The sequence below is a fragment of the Typopeltis vanoorti genome, chromosome 6, assembly GCF_054136105.1.
Source record: "Typopeltis vanoorti isolate ZY-2024b chromosome 6, IOZ_Tvanoo_1.0, whole genome shotgun sequence".
NCBI lineage: Eukaryota > Metazoa > Arthropoda > Arachnida > Uropygi > Thelyphonidae > Typopeltis > Typopeltis vanoorti.
Window position 1 is genome coordinate 99,742,445 of NC_143554.1, and position 25,383 is coordinate 99,767,827.

At 35.1% G+C, this 25,383-nt stretch overlaps 1 protein-coding gene across 1 annotated transcript in view; it reads right to left on the minus strand.

The window, feature by feature from the left end:
- The window catches only part of cert (ceramide transfer protein), a 210,772-nt gene that overhangs the window by 135,666 nt on the left and 49,723 nt on the right, over positions 1-25,383 (minus strand). The window contains exon 3 of the mRNA XM_090395057.1: positions 16,998-17,244. Within this exon, the coding sequence (XP_090251183.1) occupies positions 16,998-17,244 (247 nt within the window). The remainder of the gene's footprint in view (positions 1-16,997; positions 17,245-25,383) is intronic.

Consider the following 25,383-nt stretch of genomic DNA (forward strand, 5'->3'; position numbering starts at 1 on the left):
ATCAACAGTATACATCAATACTTGAGGCAAAAAGCCATCAAGTATTGACGGCTTTTTGCCTCAAGTTCTTCTCAAATTCTGGTTTAAATCAAAAATAACAATTGTAACAATAGAAATAGGACATCACTGTTACTGGAAGGAAAACCATCTGTAAGCAAGAATGTTTATTCATGTAATCAAAAATTAAATTAGCTTGATGTAATTTTTTATTTTTTATTTTCTTTTCACTAGAGGTCATGCCAGTAAGTAGCATGTGATCAAATCATTGTTTCTCTAGCTTACGGTTTGAAATGTAACGCAGCTTGTCTTGTATATTTATGTATGCTCCAGATGATGATCTTGATATGAAGATCGAAACGTCAGGATAATAAAAAGAGTTATTTTAACACGGTTGTAGAATCCATAATTTCAAAAATGAATGCTGATCACCATGTAACACTAAAAGAAAGGAATATGGAAACATAATTAAATTGGAAGTAAATAATTAAAAGTGTATCATTAAACAAATTTATAATTTTTATAAATAAATAAATAATATGATATAATTATGTTACTACTTACTTTTAACGAGATGGTTGAGCTTCTCGGCCCTTGCAGAGTTGCTGAATATCTGGCTCAATAATGGTCAACTTCAGTCGAAGTTCGGCACACCCACTAAGACGATTTCTGCATTTTGTTTTTATTTGAAGGAATGATGAAAATCCTTTCTCACAAAGATAGGTTGTTGAAAACTGCAAAGGCCAAGTTTCAACGAATTTTCAGATAATTTGGGAAATTCACTTCTCACTGAAGGAGAGATCCAGAAAAGAGTCAAACCAAGATCACGGAATTGCATTTTAGGCCCACTGTCACTTGAAAGCTCAATTAACCGTTCTTTTTTTTGATAATGAAAGGTCGTTCTCGTGACTGTAAGCCTGAAATGGATCATGAACCCACAGAAATTTCTTATAAAAGTTATTCTGAAAATATGTTTCAAAATTTTGTTTCAGAGTTTTCAGGCGGTCACAAACCCTTTCCAAAAACTCAGAGTGAACAACATTATCATCCACTAAAAAGGATTCCAATGTTGGAAAAGGGAAAATTGTCTGTATTTTACACTAATCCATAACACCAGTTTTTTTCTCTAATGCCTTTATTTTGTCGTAGCCATCAAGAACAGTTAAAGAATTTCCCTGAAGGGAGGAGAGATTTAGTTCATTTAATTTCGATAAAATGTCTGAAAGATAGGATGGTGTTGATAACCATGCGTCTCGACAAGGAGTGATGCACAATCAGAATTACGTTCATTTACAAACAATAAAACTTATTAGTACTTTGCCCTTGAAAAGCCAGCAAATTTCAGAATGAAGCAAAAGTTGTATATATTCACTGCCCATTTCATCGCAGAGTATTGAAAATAACCTGTTATTTAATGGTTGGGCCTTAATAAAATTAACTAGCTTTACATCGTTTTATAGCAAGGTTTTAAATTCTGGTGGCATTCCTTTGGAGGCTAACACTTTCCTATGTATGAAACAGTGTACCCAATTCATATCTGGAGCTACTTCCTTGACCTTAGAAACAACCCCACTATGCCTACCTGTAAGGCGAGAGCCCCATCCGAAAAGAAGCTGATACATTTTTCCCACTGGATTCCTTTGTGTATTATGTAATTATTGAAAGTGTGAAATATTTCTTTTCAAGTTGTTCGGGATGACAAAGTTTTACAAAACAGAATATTGTCATGAATGTTGTTATCATGCGCATATCATACGTAGCATATTAACTACACATCATTTGGAACATCCGTAGTCTCGTCTGTTTGTAACGCATAATAAAGGCTCTTCTTAACTCTTTCGATTAACTGAGATTCTACGTCACCTGCCATATCATTAATTCTGCGACCGAAAGTGTCATTTGAGAGAGGAATCAAATCAACATCTTTTAGTAACTTGTTGCCAAACATAGTTTTAATCACATCTTTTATAGCTGGAAGTAGCAAATTTTCCCCAATAGAATGAGATTTTCCTGTTTTCGCTATGTGCAAACTTAATAGATAGGATGCTTCCAGTACCTTGCTATTATTCGAACCCATGGCTGAAACTATATCTTTCCCATGATTTCATGTTGCTGAAAAAATTCAATTGGCCTATTTTCCACATCTAAATGTTGTCGGAGTTTCGCAGATTTCATGCACTCGTTTGACAACACTTTAATACAAAACACGTTGAGGTTTCTGTTCACTTTCATCTCCACACCAAGTAAACTTGAATTCCAAATATGAATTGGAATTCAAGCAGTTCAAAGAAATATTTTTCTTTGAACTGCTTGTTTCTTCTACTTTAATAGTATCAGATTTACTAACCGTTACAACACTTGTATCACAATTACGGTTAGCATCACCTGTTTCATTTGCTTTGCTTTTCAAAGTCATAGTTCTAAGCCACTTTTCCATCATTGAAAAATGTTTCCGAAAAATATATAAATACTGGGGTTAACTCATGACACACTTTGTCCAAGTATCACTTAACATTTCTGAAGAAATACCGAGTCTTGGTTGAAGGAAGAAAACTTTCAACAATAAAAATTAATAACAACAAGCAATTGGTTGAAATGTGGATAACACATCTTCACTTCAAATCTGACAAAACAGCAAGGGAAGGTGGAAGCAATAAAACCATATTGTTGTTCACTTTACCCCTCTTTTATTACTCGTCATTCTGTCACTACAATAATTTGTAGCGGCAGAATGTTCGCGAACAATTAAATTTTACTTGTTCAATTTTAATAAAATTGAACAAGTAAAATTTAATTTAATTTTAACAAAAATTAACATTAAATTTAACAAACAAAACAAATTTAATAAAATTTCTTTTGTTTGGATAATTAAAAAATATATATTTATTTAATTAATTTAAGTCTGCCTGCAGATCACCTGTCCCATCTTCGCGGACCACAGGTTGAGAAACACTGATATAGATGATTAATAACAGTGGAGATAACATCCACCCTTGTCTGACAAGGGTGGATGTTATCTCATGTTGATTCACTATCAAACCATCTTCCTGTACATCCATCAGTTCTAACTGCTGACTTGTAACTCAAATAGACTGTCTATTGCTTGATGTAATATCACATGTACAGAATATAGTTGCACATTTTGAACACCTTTTCTCTTAGCACCTTGTCATTATGCTTTTTCTCAGATCTACAAAACTTAGACTGTTGTTATAATCCCATGATTTTGCAATTATTTATCTTATAGTGAAAATCTGATCCTTACAACCTCTTTCATCTGAAACCAACTTGTTCATTTCCAGATTTACCTTACATATAACATATAAATCTCACCAGAAACACTTAGTAGTGAATTTCCTATGTGATTCTCACATTCAGTTTTATTTTCCTTTTTATGCCTTGTTATTATGAAAGCACTAAGCCTTGTAGCTCAGTTGATACATACAGTCCCTTTGGTTGGAAAGATCTGAGCTCAAATCCAGTCATTGATATGAGGAACCTTTATCAGGTCTTTTTAATCAAATAGTGAGTTAGCTATTCTCATATGGTGGATTTTCCTCCTCTGGAAAACTCAGGTTTTTTTTTTTTGTCCCTTGTGAACACACAGATCTACAAGCATAAAACCGTTTGCCCTTTGGGGATTCAGTAGGGGGAGTGACTTACCAGCTGCATTAATTTGGCTTGACCCTGAATCATGGAACTCTACCTACCCTAAGGAATTGGTGAGTTGAAGAATAATGAGAGCTCTACTTCATTCATTGGGAATTCAGCCCTCTGACCATTCTTTTATACCTCTATATTTGAACATTTCTGGTTGAATATTTTCAACATGTTATGTTTAATTTGTGTCATGTTATTGAAAAACATAACACACTGCCGTTTCTAGATACACTTGTCACACATCTTCCCTCAGGCAATCTTTCCTTCACGGTTTACCGGAAACCGACACATACTGGCCAATATATACACATAAACTCCTACCACCACCCAAGACAAAAACTAGGTGTCATCAATACCCTAAAAAACAGGGCTCTGAAGATTTGCTCCAGTGAACAGGCAATGAAAAACGAATTTAAAGTGATCAGTAATACTTTTCAAAAAAATGGATACAGCCAAAACACTATTAACAAAATTCTCTACAAGACCTCAATAAAAAACAAAGACAAACCAGACTACAGTAAAACTATAACCATTCCCTACATTAAAGGGACATCAGACAAAATAAACAGATTACTACAAAAATACAACCTCAAAGTCACCTTTAAACCTCCTGCAAAATTAAAAAGCTTACTCAACCCATCCAAAGACCCACTCCCTCCGCTGGTACACCCTGGAGTATACCGTATTTACTGCACCTGCAACATACCATACATAGGAGAAACAGGATGCACAATTCCAATCAGACAAAAAGAACATAAACGACACATCAAATATAATAATTATGGTGAAGCTGGCCTTTCTGATCATGCTCTGAACACCTTACATAGAATTGACTGGAAAAGCACTAGTTGTCTACATCACACCAAAACATGGTATGAACGCAAATTTAAGGAAGCTTGTGAGATCATTATCAACCACCCCAATCTAAACAATAATGATGGTCTAAAAATCCCATACATATGGAAGGCATATATTCGTCCCACGAATCCTTCCTCTCTAAGAACAACTATAAACAGGACTCTAGAAAATCCAGGATCCTAAATCTAAAATAACTTTAATACTGAAAAATAGGATAATATCACTGTTAGGGAAAAAAAAAAATCTATAAGAAAGTTTATTCATGTTGTAATTTATAAATACTTTTTTGTTTTTAAATCAAAAATAACAATTGTAATAGAAATAGGACATCACTGTTACTGGAAGGAAAACCATCTGTAAGCAAGAATGTTTATTCATGTAATCAAAAATTAAATTAGCTTGATGTAATTTTTATTTTTTATTTTCACTAGAGGTCATGCCAGTGAGTAGCATGTGATCAAATCATTGTTTCTCTAGCTTACGGTTTGAAATGTAATGCAGCTTGCCTTGTATATTTATGTATGCTCCAGATGATGATCTTGATATGAAGATCGAAACATCGGGATAATAAAAAGAGTTATTTTAACACGGTTGTAGAATTCATAATTTCAAAAATGAATGTTTCCATATGTATTCAAAACATGCTTTTAGATTTATTGTATTATAAATGGCACAGTTTTTCCCAAGTGTTGGTAATCCCCACATTTAAAAAATTAAATAACTTAGTGGTCTGTAGAATTGTTTTAGGCATTTTACTGGTCCTTGGGTTTAGAAAGGTTGAGAACTGCTGATCTATATGAATCACACTATGAAGGAAAGCATCCTTAAACTTGATATCTGAATTTGTTGAAAGTTTTTCCACTTGGTTATACTAGAAATTAAAGATACCAAGAAATTATATACTTGGTTTAATCCTTTATCCAAGTGTAAGCAAACAAAGTTTGCACCTGAAGTATTTTCAGGACTGGGGCAACTTGTGGTAAAGGTGGTATGAATTCAACATCACTTGCCTTAGTATCCCATAATGTAAAGCACATCTCCTTGTGGAGATGTATAATGCTATGCATTATGGGAAGAGTCACCACCCAGACCAGTTTCAACCTTTATTGAGGCCTCATCAGTGGGAACAAGACCCAGAGGTGATACCAAGGTTGAAGTAATGCAGAAGTCATATTTTAGTCAACAACTAACTATCTCTAATCGAGAGTATTTTGATAATAAGGTGTGACACCTTTTGGCAACTCTTATATGAAAATATGACTTCTGCATTACTTCAACCTTGGTATCACCTCTGGGTCTGGCTGCCACTGATGAGGCCTCAATAAAGGTCGAAACCGGTCTGGGTAGTGACCTTCCCATAATGCACAGCATTATAGATGTCCACAAGGAGATGTGCTTTGCATTATCTGATACTAAGGCAAGTGATGTGAAGCCATACCACCTTTACCACGAGTTACCCCAGTCCTGAAAATACTTCAAGTGCAAACTTTGTTTGCTTACACTTGGATAAAGGATTAAACCAAGTATATAATTTCTTGGTATCTTTGATTTATTGATATCTGAATTGGAAATGTTAATCTCTGCTCTTTACCTCATGCAGATGATATTATACTTACTAAATAAATCCAATACAAGTTGCAGGATTCCCTGACTAAATTGAATAATTGCTGTGATAAATCTGGTATGAAAATCAGTAATTGGCTCTCTGAACGATACCAGCAGGTTGTGTATGATGGAACAGTGTCTCAATAATAATAATAATGATAAAAATAAACCAAAGATTATGAAAATAGACTGGAACATTGAAAACATCAACTTCATCCTGAATGGAGAACCTACGGAACATATAATACATATAAAATATTTCAGCTATTTATGCACAATTTCTAGTGGAGATGACAAATAAATTCAAATGGAGTAATAGAGAAATTAGTCAAAACAGTATATAAGACAGTGTTCAAACCAATTTTAACTTATGGATTTGAGAGCCAGGTTAGAAATAAAACACTTGATCAAAAAACTGGAGACCACAAATATGAGCATTCTGAGAAAGATTAGGAGAGTGAACAGATGGCATCAATGGCAGTATCATATTAAAAATGATATTAAGAAAGAACTTATTAGCATTCAGGAATGTGCTAGCAGAACTAATCTCAGGTGGTATGGCCACTTAAAACAGAATATTAAAAAAGACCTAGAAGAAGACCAAGATCTAGGTGGACTGATACGGTAAAGTGCCTTAGAAATAAAGCACTTAAACAATGGGGAGCGGCAATAACCACAGTGTTGTGTCCCAATTTATGATTATTATTCTATCTAGAGAAATTCTACTTATCTATATTCAACTTTTATCTATGTACGAGATATCACCCCAAAATACATATATTTAAGCTTTATCTCCCCTTAGTGTCTCTAATATTTATATTATACTGCACCTTTCCGAACATTTAGTTCAAGATAGATAATTCAAAAACAAGGATCAAAATACAAAAATATATCTGAGTGTGAAACTATTAAACAGTCGTGACCCTCTATCTCGTAACTTAACACATTAATTTCCTGCGCGATTAGGTTCGTAAGTTTTTCAAGTGGTGCATTGGGCAGCAATTTCAGAAAACCGTTTTATCAATGAACAAAGGTTTATTAAACTCATTAGCATGGTACAATTCAATTTCTAATATAATTCAATTCAATACTAAGAAAACATTTACAAAATAACATTAGCTTATCACAAGTAATTTGGCTATGATCCTATATGGGTATTGCGATCATGCTGCCATAACAAATTCAACTCATACAATCATACGTATAATCCCAGATCTAATTAACACATTAGTTAACCCTATATTAGTCTGAATACGCTATATGTTGTAGCACCTGGACATATGTGATCAACTCACTCTATTTTACTATCTAAAACTATGTAGATTAAATTATCCTTTCACTGTGTTAACACATAACTTTGACATTTAAAACCTTCCTATAAGTTACAATACACATGCATAAATCTCAGGACACATAATTACTCATATAATATTAACAAGCATACTTTCATTATAATCAGTCATGTACTAAAGTCCTAGTATAAATTTCCTTAGTCTCTTCAACAGTTCAGTAATAGAATAATGATTACAATTACAGACGATTTTCAGTTAACATGAGATTTTACAGTACCTTTTTCTCTTGAGTTTTCTATATTGGCCTCTACCTTTTTCCGATTGAACTATCCTGGTATGATCTCTCCTATAATCGGTCGCTCCTAAGTTCTTTTGGCATTAAATTGTGCTTATGCGATCTTTACTTTTCGTACTTGAATTAAGAAAACACACTTTAGAATCATCTATACCATGGCTGTGAAACTCACCACGTGGACACTGACTTCTTTACAGATTTCCTTTTTTCGTAGTTGTCACTGGATGATGAAACACATAGATAATACCTTCTTTCCTTTAGCTAAGTGGCATTCCTCGTTTCTTACCATAGGAAATACGGAATCGAAATCCCGCTCACTTCTGTTTCCTTGTTGTGACGACGGAGATTAACTCCAATCCTGCCACTCAGGAAAACCACGTGAAACCTATACGAAAAAGCTCGTGAAGAAATTATCCCAGGAAAAAAAGCCTTCTGGGGGGGGGGGGGGTTCTAACCCTTTTATACCTTGACCCCTACCGGCACTTTCTTTAATTTCTTTTCTCCGCCCCTTACTGGATTCGACGTCACCGACCAATTAGGGTGGCGTTTTTCTGCCAAACATCCTGAGGTCGGCGAGCACGTGACGACGTCTCAAATCCGGGAATTGACCCTGAGCGATAGTCTATTGTTTTTCTTTTGCTGGCCTCTAAATTAATCCCCCTTCCAAATTTTTAAGAATTTAATTAATATTTTAATCTCTAGCCTCTCACATACAATTTCTTATGACTAATCCTTTGTCTTACTTAGACTTTTTTTTTTTTTTTTTTTTTTTTTATCACAACACTAATATATTCCTTCTTTTATTAGTTCAACAAACACTTTTTTTTTGTTATATATTTTACTTGGATGTCTTTTAAATAATTCATCTATTAGCTTTTATACAGGGGTTTTATTTTATTTTCTCTTCATGTTACACCATGATAACTGAGAATTCTACATTCTTAAGGTATCAGGGTGTAACAACAGTAATGAATTTTAATGAAAAGCACAGATTTTCATACTGAAATTAACAGTAGGTTGAATATGGAAACAACAAATAGTTCAAAGATCATTACATGACAGATATCATTAAAGAATATATCACTTGTTCAACGAATGGAGACCATAGATATGAAGCCTGAGAAAGGGAAGCGAGTTAACTGGTGGCATCAGTGGTAGAATTATATTAAAAATTGGCATATTAGGAAGAAACTGGACACTGTTTTCATTCAGGAATGCATGAGCATAGCTCAATTAGTATGGTCATTTACACAGAATGGGAGAGGAAAGGTTGGCAAATCAAGTGCTTTTTTTGCTAGGATGGTACAGGAAAAAGACCAAGAGAAAGACAAAGGGTCTATGTGAACTGTTATAATAAGTGCTTTAGGAGACTGAAATATAAGATCTAACAATATTGTATTCTTAACAGATAAACTAATTTGGAGGAAAATTGTCAACGAAAGTCAGTAATGATGTATATACTTTTCATGTAGTATTATCCTAACATCCTGTATATCCCTGAAGGTACATATCAAGAATTTTATGATATTTACCATCTGAGTCTTGAACCGCTTTCTAAATCTACTGCTACTCAATGAATGCATTAGCTTGAGCACCAATTAATGCAGGATCCAAGTTTGTTAAATGTACGTACTCCCCAAAATCATATCACCAACAAAGAGAAAATATGTTTGGCCACAAGAATTTATGATGTTAAATTTATGCACATTTCACTCATGCATGTGGCCTTCAAGCTTGAACCATGACCTATGTTCATTTTTGAAACCAAACACTTCACATATGGTATCAATCACAGACTCTTAGGAAATGTCAATATTTCTTCTGAACATGACCATGGCAGCAACTTTCAAAGCATACTGTTAAAATTAAGTTCATTAGGATAAGTTCTGTTGTCCTCTAATTTCTCAAGTTTATTGCTGCTTCTCTGTTAGTTATGGGACTTACTACATTATCCTATTTCTTTCCAAACTTTTGTTGAGCATTTAGAAAAAAATTTCTCAGTCAAAACAATAGTGGTGACAATAAATGTGTAACAGTGGTCTAGAATGCAGATTTAGTGTCTCGTGCATTCAGTTCTGTTCATTGGGAGTATGTGTACCACGTGTTAGCAAAGTCTCAATGAATTCACACAAACCATAAAATTTCACACTGTTTAATAATGCAATGCTGAGTCAAACCAAATACAAGAGGGTACCCAAAAATAACCAGAATCTGAACTTAGCATGCATGTATTTTCTAGTTATGGATGATGGTGCTAGGCATTGAGAGTGTCCAGTTTTCCGTGCCAGTCTGGTAAGTGGCATCATCATCCTGTGTGAACTGGTTCATTGTTCTGGTTACTTTTTTGTTAGGCTTATAAGCAAGTTTGGCGATTTTGTGATGGCTGACCACAAGGAACAGAGAGTGTGCAATGAAAGTGGCCAGAAATGTGGTGTAGTGAAGATTGGTTGCTTCACCATGACAATGACCAAGCCCACACAGCCCAGTCTTTCCAACAGTTCTTGACGAAAAACAACATGGCAGTTATTCTCCATCCTCCCCTAGCCTGATCTCACTCCATGCGACTTTTTTTTCCCCCTATTCCTACGGAAAAAGAATGGTTATAAGAATTGCTTCATTAAAAGACTTTGAGTAGTTTTAATATGTATTCCTCTTCAAACACAGAAGAAACAACGCACATTACTATCCCTTATGTACAAGGCATCAGTGAACGTATAGCAAAAGTTTTAAAACCACTGAATATTTTTGTTGCCTTTCGACCGTTTAAAAAAAAAAAAATCTCAACCTTTCTCACTTCTCCTAAGGACAAGCTTCCACATCTTAATCATCCAGGTGTCTACCAGATTCTGTGCTCTTGTGGATTATCTTATTTCGGACAAACGGGAAGATCTGCCTCTATTCGGCTAGAAGAACACCAATCTTATATTGAATACTTTAAACCTGAAAAGTCTGGACTTGCAGAACATGCCATCTTCACCAGACACAGAGTTCATTGGAGAAAGACAAAAGTTCTTCACAAAAGTCAGTTTCTCATGGAACGTCTTTATAAAGAAAGATGTGAAACTCTACTTCATTTTCCTAACTTAAACAGATCCGACGGCTTACGTCTATCCCCTTTATGAGAGAGAGTACTTTACAAATCAGCTCATCTTTCCTAACTTTTTATTGTATTGATTTTTTTTTTTTTTTAAAGGAAAGTTATTGACCTTTTTAGTTATCTTACAACAGCTACTTAGGTGGCGCTTTTTGGAATTGTCAGTTATTGTTTAATTTGAGCTTAATGTACTGAAGATGCCTGTGACACACAGGCAAAAATTATACTATTAAATAATCTTTGTACATGAGTTTTTTCCGTTATTAATTTTGTATCGATATCCTGGAAAAGTTCATTTCCTCTGGACAATTTGCATAATAAATGGCTCTTCATTGCACCTTTTAATTCATTCTCTTAACCAACTTTTATGTACCAATACACAATACTATTGATAGATCTTGAATATTTTGTAATATTCTATATGTTGTGGTGAAGAGAAGGGAGAAGTTCATTAACATTGCACTATACAGCATAAATTTTTATCACTGATAAGGATTGGTTGGTTGATTGATTTATTGGTGCAAGGACAGCAAAGGTCATACTGCACCAAATCAAAGGTTACAGCAGTACACACAGTAACAAAGACACATACCAGCCACTTAGATGGATATGAGATTGAAGATGTGGTTGCAGCAGCACAAGGTGATGAAATGCATAAAGGTGAAGATGAGACAGGTAGGAATGGAAATCTAAGTTCGGATCAGGGAAATGGGAGTGGTCTGACCACAGAGAGGTGTGGTATAGCAGCTAGGATGGGGAATGTTGGTGCTGGTAGAATGGCTTCAAAGACACAGGAATTGTTATGTTTGCACACAAATGTAAGGAGTATTCAAAAGAGGGGCGAGTTTGATGCACTGATTGAGTCAGTATCCCCAAAGATAATTGGAATAAGTGAAACTTGGTTGTCTGAGGAGGATGTGATGTCGGGAATATAAATGGAAGGATATATTTTTCCGGATAGGAATGTGAAAAGAGGAAGGGGAATGCTGTTAATGATTGCAGAGGAATTGTCTCTACGAAGTGTGGAAGTTGATAGTACGTGCACAGATTCTGAATCTTTGTGGTGTGAAGTTGAAATTAACAGGCTAGTATATCTGATAAGATGCTGTTATAGGCCAGGGAAATGTAGAGAATACTAATCGAGAAATGTTTAGGCAAACTGGTTGGGCACATAAAAAGAAGATGATTCTGATGGGAGACTTTAATTATAGGAATATAGAATGGAAGGAGGAGGTAGTGTATGGGAATAAAAAAAGTGAGTTTGTTGAATTTCTGAGAGATATATATCTTAAGCAGCATGTGAATGAAGCAACTCATCATTATCAAATTCCTGCCATGTACCCTCAAGGGGTGTACAGGATATGATAGTACTACATGAAAAAAATTACATCATTACTAACTTCCTATCTACTATTTTCCTCCAAATCAGTCTGTTACTTGTCAAGACTCCAACATTATCAGATCTTATATTTCTATCGTCTAAGGCACTTTGTACCGTATCAATCCACCTATATCTTGGTCTTCCTCTGGATCGTTTTGCTGCAAACCTGGCAAAGAATACTTGTTTTGCTAATCTTTCTTCGCCCATTCTGTTTAAGTGACCATACCACCTGAGATTAGCTCTGCTAACGCATTCCTGGATGTTGACAATATCAAGTTCTTTCCTAATATCCTGGTTTTTAATATGATATTGCCATTGATGCCATCTGTTCACGCCTATAATCTTTCTCAGGACTCTCATATCTGTGGTCTCTAGTCTTTGGTCAAGTATTTTACTTCTGACCCAGCTCTCAGATCCATAAGTTAAAACTGGTTTGAACACTGTCTTGTATACAGCTAATTTAGTGTTCCGACTAATTTCTCTCTTATTCCATATGAATTTATTCAATTGATTTCCCACCATACCAACTTTGCTGATTCTGTTGTCTATTTCTATATTTAATTTACCATCTTCAGTAAAAATCGTGCCTAAGTAGCTGAAATGTTTCACTTGTTCCACAGGTTCTCCATTCACAACACAGTTGACATTTTCAATGATTCTGCCTATTTTCATTGTCTTTTTATTGCTGACCTTCATACCATATCTATTACAACAGTTATTCAATTTAGTCAGAATCTTGCAGACTTGTAGCGGATTTATTTAGAAGAATAACATCATCCGCATAAAGCAAAGAGCTGACATTAACATCTCCAATTTTGATATCAGGTTTAATACCACATTCCTTCATAATGTGATCCATATAGATAATGTACATCCTTGTCTAACACCAGATTTAACATTAAACCATCTTCCTGTACTTCCTTCAATTCTAACTGCCGACTTACAACTCAAATAAAGCCTAAATATTGCTCGATATAATGTCCCATTGACACCATATAACTGTAGCGTATTGAATAGCTTCTCTCTTGGCACCTTGTCATATGCCTTTTCCAAATCGACAAAACTTAAATACAAATCTCTGTTATATTCCCATGCTTTCTCGACTATTTGTTGTAAAGTGAAGATCTGACCCTGACAGCCTCTATTTGGCCTGAATCCAGCTTGTTCTTCACCAAGCTTTTCTTCCACAATTCTTCTCAACCGTTTCTCAAGCTTCAGTCTCATGCAAGACTGAAGCAACTAGAGGCTTTAATCTTTGGATTTGGTAATAACTTCACAATATGTAGTTGTTAATGAGGTATAACACTGCTGCTGGTTGGCAAGAGTGATCATGAGGTACTTGTTTGGGAAGTGGTGCAAGGATTACTGCCCAAAAATGGATGTACGTATAAAGCTGGTGATTATTGAAAGCTCTGTAGTCAATTAGCATCAGTACATTGGGTAAATGAGCTGAGTAGAAAAGATGCTGACAGCGCATGGAAATTCATAAGGCAGTATCTCACATAAGCAATGTATAATTGCATACCAAGGGGTTAAGTGATTAAACAAAGTAGAAGTGAAATGGATGAACAATGAAATCAAGCAAGCTGTGATGGAAAAGATAATGCTATGGAGGAGGTACAAGACAGTTGGTGATGAGAAATAATGGATCAATGGTGATAAATCAATGAGAAGTAAAAAGTGCAGGCTAGGAAGGTGATGAGCATGGTAACAGAAAACATGCAGTATGAGAGACTGGCCGGTCAGGCCAAGGTTAACTGAAGGGAATTTTTCTGCTATATATGGCAAGCAAGAGCAAGAATAATTATGGCAAGTTGACAATGGTGGATGGCCATGGCAGTAGAATGACAGTTGCAAAGGATATTGTGGAATTATTAAATGAGCACTTTATTAGTGTACAAGTATATCATACTGGTATAAATGTAGAAGGGAGACAAGTATTAGGAGGATTGGAAGTGAAAGAATCAAAAGGTATATCAGGTGTTGATTGGGTTGGATGATAATAAGGCTGTTGGAATGGATGACATATCATCACATATTCTCAAAGAATGTGCACAACATTCTTTGAGAATATGTGCACATTCTTTGAGAATATGTGATGATATATTCTCAAAGAATGTGCACAACAGCTAGCTATGCCCTTGACACGGTTGTTTAATGAAAGTCTTGCAGTAGGTAGGGTTAGTAAGGAGTGGAAAGAAGGCAAAATAGTACCACTCCACAAGCATCGTTCTAGGACAGAAGTTTCCAATTAGAGACCAGTCTGCATAACTGTGGTTGTAGTCAAAATGTTGGAGAGATTGGTTAGGAATAGAATACAGGATTAGGTTGATGGATAGCATAAATTTGTAAAGGATAGGTCTTGTTTTAGCAATTTCCTTGTATTTTATGATAAGGTAACAAGTGTGATAAATTAAGGAAGAATCATATACAGTGATATCCTTGGACTTTGTAAAAGCTGTTGATAGATTACCAAATGATAAGTTGGTGTACAAGCCGCAGAGATGAGAATAGATAATATATTGGTCAGATAGATTGGCTCTCTGAACGATAAAAGCAAGTTGTGTGTGTGTGTGTGTGTGTGTGTGTGTGTGTGTGTGTGTGATGGAGCAGTCTCAAAAAAAGGAGTGTAACCAGTGGCATGCCCCAAGGTTCTGTTCTTGGGGTCCCTGCTGTTTAACTTGTTCATAAATGACATATCATGTGAACTGACTGAGAATCTTCAGTTGTTTGATGATGATGCAAAGTTGGGAAGAATTTACAAGTAGCATTGCTGGTGTTAATTACCTTCAGGAAGATTTGATGAACTTTTGACTTGGACAAAGGAGTCGGGTTATAGTTTTTAAATATTAAAATCTCATCCATTTCCTGCAGTATAATAACAAGAAGGGAATGGATGAGATTCAAGATTTGGGAGTGATGGTTGCAGTAGACTGAGGTTTAGAGGGCATATTGCAAAGTGTTGCAAAGCCTGCACATCATAGTGCTGCTATGATAAGAAGTACTCTAACATGTAGGGATAAGGAAGTGGTTGTGCTACTATATAAAGCACTGTTCAGACCACACTTGGACTACTGTGCTCAAATTTGGTCATCTGGTTTTCAGTGGGACGTGGAACCATTGGAGAGGATCCAGAGACGAGTGACTAAGACAATATCAGGAGTTTGGAATTCTGGCTATGGAGAGAGAGAGAGAGGGGTTGAAGAAATGTGGGTTGCGCAGAGTTTGGTGGAAAGGAGGAAAAGAGGTGATATGATGGAGACATTTAAGTTAGTGAGAGAATTTTATTGGATTAATCCAGATGGGATTATAAAAAAAGTAGAAGGTGGGAGTGGAAAAACCAGAGGCCATTCCTGTAAGTTATATAAGGGTGTGGTGAAGAGGAATGTGCGTGTGTGTGTGAAGTTGTTGTTGATGGCGTTGCATTAACAACACATTACCAGAATGTGTTGTTAATGCAAAGAGTGTTAAGATTTTAAAATTCAGTATGATAAATATGTCAATTGAATAAACCTCCCGTGATGAGTCAGCTGATTCCATGGAGGGTTCAACAATAATAATAATAATTTATATTGGTATCACATTTACTTCTGTAATTAAAGGATGCATCTAAGGTACTATTGGTATACTTGGTTGGGACCTTCTGGGGGTTCCTGAAAAAAGTTGGATGAAGAATTCATGTTCAAGGTTTTTTTTTTTTTTTTTGTGTGTGTGTTCGACATTAAAGATCCATACCCACCATCAAGTCACACATGGATGCCCACTATCTGGCAAGCAATAAATGTCCTCTTAAGTGGAACAAACAGCTACCCTGCACACTATACCAGCATAACCACAAGTGTTGGACCTAATTAATCCCCAGGGTGTCAAGGTAAAATATATTTGTTCAATCTAAACTTATCAAATTCATTAGTAGTTAATTTTACTGATTTATTAAAATTTCCTATATTTTCCATAAGGAAATACATTGCTGCAACATTTTAGATCCAGTTCAAGATCATTAAAACTAAGTCATCTAGCAATATTAAACATTTGACAATAGTGTTGAGCAGCTTTTTTTTTAAAAATAGTTATCAGCTTTTTGTGTAACAGTCATGGTCGTTATTTTCTACATAAATGTTCGCGTGATCAAGCAGACTGAATGGTTCATATGGAAATTGTTTATATAAATTTAGATGATTATTTCCATCAATCACTTAAGAGCACATGCACTTTTGTCAATAAACTAATAATTCTCAGAATAATTTGAGATTTAGTTGACAACACCTAGAACATAAAATTCTGGGTTCTGTTAAAAAAGATTCCATTAAGAGGTTGTTGTTTTTTTGTCCCAGAAACTTCAACATAAACCATTGCAACTATGGAAATTTGAACACAAAAAGACAAGGAGAATGAAATTTCTTAGTTTTATTTTTTAATCAAACAAGCATTAGGAATTTCAAGCCAGTCATTTACTTTTTCTATAGCTACCTTTATGGAAAATTATTTATTTAACTTTATATCTTTATTCTCAAAACTTGAACACTAAATCAGTTATATATTTTCAGCACAGTTCAAACTTGCAATACTAACTAGATTTCTTCCTTACCACAGCTGTCTTCAAGCATAGAATGGATGTATCACATCAAAAATTATTAAACAGCATTAACAGTTTTGGTCTTATCAACTGAATTCTTTTTCATTCAATGATATTCAATATATTTTAGGTCCTCAACTTTATGTTGGTGGGATTGCTATAAAAAATAGTGCATAAAAAAATGAAAGTTATACTGGAAACAATTTTGCATTTAAAATGTTAGAATACCTTACACTTACTGTGAGTATCACTATCTTTTTCCTCATTTGCTACTGATAGTTCAGCACAGACATCAAAATAGCTTTGGAGTGTGTCAATTTGTCGGCAAAGAATATCACGAAACGTTTCCATTTCAGCTAATTTTTCTCTAAGGCCTCGAGATTTCTTATAAGATGAAACACTAGTTCCTGACAAGCTAGTTGAACCTAGAGAAACTGCTGACCCATGTCGACGTAGGCTATTTTCACTTCCATAGGCCGAATCTAGCTGAAAATAAAAATGTAGAAATGTTCTTTACTATAAATTTACTTCACAATATTAAGTATTGAATTCTTTTACCCCCTTCATTTTAACACAATCATTCCAATATCCCCACTAGTGTTTACCAGTAAACAAGGTAAATCACAAGTGGGTTACCCAATCTGTGATCCTAAAAGTAGTGTTTTTCTGTTCCATAACATACTACATCCTAGTCGATATTTTATTTTTTATATATCATGGCCTGTTCTAAAAATATCAATGCTCGCAAGAAAAAAAAAAATTATTTGACCTTTTGATACCTGATATACCTTGAGTTAAAGAGATGTAGTGATGAGCAAAATTGCTAATAAAGAAATAAGAACTTTATTAGAAATTTTCATTTATATTTTGATGTTTCAAGAGCATCATCAGATGCAAAAAGACAAAAGTAATTTTTTTAAAGAGGTTTTCTAGAGGTCTGTTTTAGTGAGTGAATATGCTATAAAGTTGTTGGTTATATGAGAGTTGACTATTGATATAGGATAACACATCACAATGAAGCAACCCCCCCACACACAGCTAGGGGGGGGGGTTGCTTCATTCTTCAACAAAAAAAAAAAAAAAAAAAAAAAAAAAAAACAGGAAAAATTCAGATGGAACTTGACTATTGATATAGGATAACACATCACAATGAAGCAACCCCCCCACACACAGCTAGGGGGGGGGTTGCTTCATTCTTCAAAAAAAAAAAAAAAAAAAAAAAAAAACAGGAAAAATTCAGATGGAACCATATTTGTTTGACCAAAGATATTCAAAATACAGGCGACTTTATTATAAATTCACAGGGATCAAAGGAATATAAACATAAGATCAACATTCTGCTCTGAGATCTGTCTACTTACAAAAAGAACCTATCTCACCAAGTAACAAGTTAAATCAGTTGCTAGACAGCACAAACTCAATAGATAATGACACTGTCAAAGTTCATTTTTTCATGCTAGAATGTCCACACTATATTGTATGCCAAAAATACATAAAACAAGTATCTACCCAACTCTCCAGTAGAACAGGAAAACTGTCTGCCTACATAAATACTGCAGATTTCATTACTAAATGTGAAAGATCTCCACCTTCGCTGCCCTGATATCATGGTGAGATTTGACATGGTTTATCTCTTCAACGTTCCAATAGATATAACAGTTCAACTACTCTCTTAAGGATTTTCCAGCTGATATTCTCTAATTACTTGATTTTGCTAGACATTCTGGATACTTTTCCTGGTAATGGAATTTACATAAGCAGGTTGTGCCATGGGCCCTTGTCAAACTTATGTCAAATTACTTGAAGAGACATCTCTTCACTATTATCACTCCTTGTCCCTCCACTTGGTTTTGTTACATTGACAATGCATTTGCTATTTCATTATACACAAAGGGAGAATTAGTATCTTACACAAAATCAACCTTTCCCCCAGAAATAAATTTATACCAGAAAAGGAAAATAATGGAGTCCTTCCTCTCCTGGATTCTCTGGTAAAAAGGGAAGTAGATGGTACTTTCAGCTTTTCAGTATATAATAAATCTATGTTCATCAAAAGACACATTCTCCAGGACTATGTCCTATCCTTTGCAAAAAATCAGCATAGTCAAGACTATGCTGATGATGATGATGATATGTGCCCACAGGGCACATATCATCTCTTCCTGCAAGGATACACAAAAGAATTACAAGCGATAAAAACAAACGAGTCTGAACAGGTATATTCCATCCAAATTACAATGCATCTCTGACAATTAATCTCCTATCAATAGCCCATTCATCTGATATCAAGAGAATTGCCATTCAACACATCATGGAAAGTTAACTTAAAAGTCCTAAAAAAATTTGAATTTCAGACTGCCTTAGAATCAATCAATAAGATTTCCTACCTTCTAAAAAGAAACCTGTACTTGGTTCACCCAGGGGGCATATCAGATCTCATGCTCTTGCAACCTACTCTATTTTGGCCCGACTAGTAAATTACACCCTCCGTCCAAAAAGAAACTAAACTTTTGATAGAACATAAAACACAGGCCAATTATAATTACTCAAATCATTTATTTTAATCAAACATACTCTCCCTCAGCTTCGATACAGCATTTGGCAGTCAATTAATTCGTTAAATGAGTTAAATATATCAGTTTTTGGGATACTGTTGAGAATCGTGGTTACTGCCACTTGAACGTATTCAATGGTGTTGTATCGCTTTCCTTTCATCGGCAAATGAAGTTGGGGAAGAGAAAGAAGTCACAGGGTACTAAATCAGGTGAATACGTGAGTGATCCAACACACAAACTTGGTTTTTTCTCACAAACTGTCCCACAATGTTTGAACGATGAGATGGTGCATTATCGTGCAAAGCGACCAGCTGCCTGCATCATGATATTCATGCCATATGCGACGAATTCTCACTATCAATTGCTTCAAAACTTCAAGATAAAACTCACCATTGACCGTTTGGACAGGCAGAATGAATTCTTTGTGGATAATGCCCCTTGGAATCATAGAAACAAACCAACATTGTCTTTACTTTTGACTTCTCCAAACGACTTTTTTTTTTTTTTGGATGCTCCTCTTCTGGTGGTCTCTACTCAGCACTCTGTTTCAGGCTCATACTCAAAACACCACATTTCATCAGTAACGATTGTTTCAAGGAAGTATGAGTCCTTACGAGTGGGTTTTAATGAGGTCCTTGCAATGTTCAATTCGATACATTTTTTGGTCGTCGGTAAACTTGTGGAGAACAAATCGCGAATTCAATTTACGAAGGCCCAAACTCTCGGTCAAAATGTGGTGTACAGTTGATTTTGGAATCCCCAATCCAATTCAGATATGGAGGCTAGCTGTGATATAAGCAGAGCAATCTGGCGAATAAGCAGCCGTGGACCAACAGCGACTGAGCGATCAGGACGTGGGGGAGCAGAAGTGGCAACTCTGTTTCACTTAAAACCTCACAAAGCCCAATGACAACTCGGTGACATGGCGAGTAGTGCCGCCATTAAATAAGCACCATTGGGAAGCATCATTGTCAGTACTGACACAAGGTTGAAGCCAAATGATGACGGAAAAGCTTGTGATCAGAGATTTGCAGATGGCAATATGATTATATTGTGTACGTCTGTAATACTGCAGAGCAGAAAGCAAACGGAGAAACTACTGCTCTACCTTATCTCCAGAACAACCACCATGGCGAGCAAACCCTTACAATTGGCCCCAAGTTCCCGGCGTCCCTTAAATGGGACAGGGGTGCGAAGAATCTCCGGGCTCAAAATGGTGTCCACTTTTAAAATTGCAACTTGGAATGTCAGAACTCTGTATGAAGCTGGCAAATTAAGAAATGCCACAAGAGAAATGAAGAGGCTGGGCATCCGGATTTTGGGAATTTGCGAGACAAGATGGCCAGGATCTGGAAAGTGTCAACAAGATAATACGACAATGTATTACTCTGGGAATGATGAGAACAAACATCGACATGGTGTAGCTATAATAGTAGATGAAGAAATCAATAAATCAGCAATAAATTGGATTCCATTTTCTGAAAGGATAATGCTGTTACAACTTAAGGGAAACTCCGTTAATATAAATATCATCCAAGCTTATGCACCCACATCTGACAAAAGTGAAGAAGATGTTGAAGAGTTTTATGAACACCTAAAAGAGATTAAAAACCTAACAAAGAAACATGATATAAACATAGTGATGGGTGACTTCAATGCAAAAGTGGGAAGAGGGGGGGGGGATGGAGAAATTGTTGGCGAACATGGCTTAGGCACCAGAAACGACAGAGGAGATCGCCTAGTCCAGTTCTGTCAGGAAGAAGATCTAACAATAGCAAATACCTGATTTAAACTTCCACCCAGAAGACTGTACACTTGGAAATCGCCTCAAGATAACCAATATAACATTGTCAGAAATCAAATTGATTATATACTGATAAATAAAAGATTCCACAGTAGTATAAAGAGTGCAAAGACTTATCCTGGAGCAGATATCTTATCAGACCACAATCCCATAGTTGCAGAAGTATGTCTTAGATTAAAATCAGCTAAAAAATCACAAAAGAAGAAAAAGAAAATTGATGCAGAAAAACTGAAAGACCCGAACATAAATAAAAGTGCCAAGACACAGCTTAACCTGAGATTACAACAGATTAACATAGAAGAAAATAAAAGTGTGGAATCTCTTTGGAATAGCTTAAAGAATGCCATCGTAACAACAAGTATTGAAGAAGTAGGTTATGTGAATAATATAAAACAACAGGAATGGATGACAGATGAGATTCTTTCTCTTATTGATACAAGAAGAATGTACAAAAACAAAGACCTTGCCAGGTATACAGAAACACATAACATCATCAAGAAAAAAATAAAAGAAGCCAAGGAAAATTGGATGAAAAATTTATGTACTGAAATTGAACTGCTTCAGAAGAAACATGATAATTTCAATCTGTATAAGAAAATCAACGAAATTTCTGGAAAACTGAGGAAAAAGCAAATAGTGTCTCTAAGAGATGAAAATGGAAAAATAGTTCTAGAAGAAGAGAATAAAGCACAGATTTGGATAAAATATGTAATAGAACTTTTCAATGATACTAGACAGAAGCCTATAAATATAAAAGATAACATTCAAGGACCAGCAATCATGAAATGCGAAATAGAGAATGCTATACGAACAAGTAAAACAGGAAAAGCCAGTGGACCAGATGGTGTGCAAACAGAATTTTTAAAATTAATAGAACCAGATAACATCAAACTTCTTGAAAAACTATTTAATAAAATATATGAAAGTGATGAATTTCCATCAGATTGGCTCAAATCTACATTTATCACTGTCCCAAGGAAACCCAAAGGGAATTCCTGTGGTGACTTCCAACTTATTAGTCTAATGAGCCAAACATTAAAAATATTTTTGAAAGTAATTCAGAATCGTATTTATAGAAAAAGTGAAGAAACTCTAAGTGAAACACAATTCGGCTTTCAGAATGGTTTTGGTACTAGAGAGGCCCTTTTCTGTACCCAAATATTGATACAAAAATGCATAGAAAAACAGAAATCTGTCTTTATGTGTTTCATAGATTTTGAAAAAGTATTCGACAAAGTCAGACACACTAACTTAATAGAAGTCCTTCAACAAATAAGGCTAGACGAACAAGACATAAGACTAATAACAAATCTGTATTGGAATCAGTCAGCTACCGTTCAATTAGACAACATTACCACCAGTGATAGTAACATCAAAAGAGGAGTGAGACAAGGATGTGTGCTCTAACCACTCCTGTTCAACATATATGCAGAGGTAATCTTTAAAAAAGCATTGGAAGAATGTTCAGAGGGAATCACAATAAATGGAAAGATTGTTAACAACCTTCGATATGCAGATGACACCGTGCTAATTGCAGATAATATTATGGATCTCCAAAAACTCATTGACAGAGTATACATAGAAAGCCAAAGAATGGGAATAAATATAAACATCAACAAGACAAAATACATGATCATCAGCAAACATCCAGCCTCATCAATGAAACTGACACTCAATGGGAAAAATATTGATCAAGTGTCAAGATATAAATATCTTGGTTGCTGGTTTAATGAACGGTGGGATCCAGAAATAGATATAAAGACAAGGATTGAAGTTGCACGGCATTCCTTCATGAAAATGAGAACACTATTCTGCAATAAAGACCTAAACATGGAAGTCAGATGCCGAATGCTGAAATGCCACGTGTGGTCTATTCTGCTCTATGGAGTTGAAACATGGACATTGAAGGCGACAACCATCAAGAAAACCGAAGCCTTTGAGATGTGGCTATACAGAAGAATGCTAAAGATATCATGGACAGAAAAAATTACCAATGAAGATGTCTTAAAATCCATTGGCAAAGCTAAACGTCTTGTACAAATAATCAAGAAATGAAAAACATCATATCTTGGCCACATTATGAGAAACAGCAAATACCAACTTCTACAAACTATTTTGATAGGAAGAATTGGTGGCAAAGGAAGTACAGGAAGAAAAAGAATATCATGGTTTGACAACATCAAGACGTGGACAGGAAAGAGCAGTGCACAACTGCTCAGATTAGCACAAGAGCGCAGTTTGTTCGCCAAGATGGTCGCTGACCTTCGATAGAAGATAGCACAATAAGAAGGATTGATGATATGAATAAAAACAACATTCTTGTAACTCAAGCAGCAATAATGGACAAGGCAAAGTCCTTGTTTAATGAAATAAATGAAGCAGGTGGAAAAGTCATATGTGGAATTCATACTGAAGGAACCAATCTCATTTAAATACATTATAAATTTACCCCTTCCTGTATATACATAATATATATATATATTACTATTATTATTACTACATTAACTCTCCTGAAGTCAGGCTCACTAAAGGGAGATGAAAGGTTATTCCCAGGTTCACACAGCAAATAATTGTTTTTCTTCTATATGATTCCTTATGAAATTTCAAGATACAAATATCTTAATTTAATATTAGTAAACTTCGTAATTTTATTGTTAAAACTGTTCTATGCCGTGCACATTATTTTGAAACTAACTTTGCTCTACTTTTTGCCTTTTGGCTAAGCATGTTGCTAATGACTAAGTCCAATGTTCCTATGGTCCTGATAGTACTAATGACTGGCTGTAGAGCAGCAGAACAGAAGCACTTCATAACCTCTACTTATTTCTTTCTTGCTTCATGTAACTTCAGTAGCTCATTGTGTGGTTCACTCTGATGAAATACTCATCATGAAATATTAGTGATTTCTACATAATTCATTCATAATTATACAAATTATTAATTACACAAAGAGTGCTTTAGTGGATGGTATAAACTAGGTATAACTAAAGTTATACCTAGTTTATATTACCAACTTAAAAAAATCACTAAAATTGAAGAATATGCAAAGAGATGGAGATGATGCTAAACTAGATATAAAGAAAGGCTGTTGAATTTGTGACTCCTTAAGGCAAATGATATTAAACCTAATATCAAATTAGGAATAACATAACTGAAGAAATCTTGAAATTTCAGCAAAACAGCACTTTATAATTTTACATTTTATAAAGAACTTCTCCCTTACTTTTGTAATGAATGAAGAATGCTTCAATCCTTCGATGATTAAAAAAAAATTACAAAATACATTATGTGCATAATAGTAAAAGTACAGTTATTGATTCTTCTACATCAAATTCTTCTGAGTGTACAGGATACTATCAACAATTTTATTTCAAATTAATCATATTTGTCAGATCTTCAATATGGTCACCATTAACATTTCTGCACTTCTAATCACATTAATATAACAATTAAGAAGCCGATGTATCAGGTGATTATAGCGAGTATAATGACCTATGGATGCAAGTGTTGGACCTACACTAACAGCCCAAAAGAATTGAGTTGAAGTTGTGGATATGGGTTACTTCAGACAAAGTATGAGCCCCACCTATATGGATCATCTGAAGAATGCATATATTTGAATACAGATGAATGTGGAAAAGCCGGTAATAGAAAGAGAATGGATGCATATGCTTTGAAATGGTACGGACATGTCCAAAAAATAAGAGAAGAACAAGGACTTAAGAATTATGAATTAGTTACTCCCTGGAAAGAGGAAAAGATGAAGACCAAGGGCCACATAGAGAAAAGATTTACAGGATAAGAATTAGAAACATTGTCGAGAATGGAATATGAGAACAGGCCATTGCTGATAAGGGGAAGTTCTTGCAAAAAGTAGGCACTTTTTTCAATATTTTCTTCACAATTTTAACAAGTTGTAAGTCAGATATATTATTATTACGCAACACTTCCAAGGAGTCCAAACACTCATCGGGGTGGGGGCATCCACTCTACAGCTCAGTGACTCCACCACTGAAATCCACATACTACAGCAAACTGCATTATCTGTACCATGCCATCTCCTGCCCACCACCACCACGACTATTATTTTTACAGACAATCATAAACATCCATGCCTACAGTGGGATTCGAATCTGCTTTTGGCTGGAGAGCGGATAAGCTAACCGCTCGGCCAACCAGGTTGACTTATATATAAATTTTTTTAAAAAATCGCTTCATATAATATCTCACATCATAACATATTGTAGGGTTTTGAACAGCTTTTTT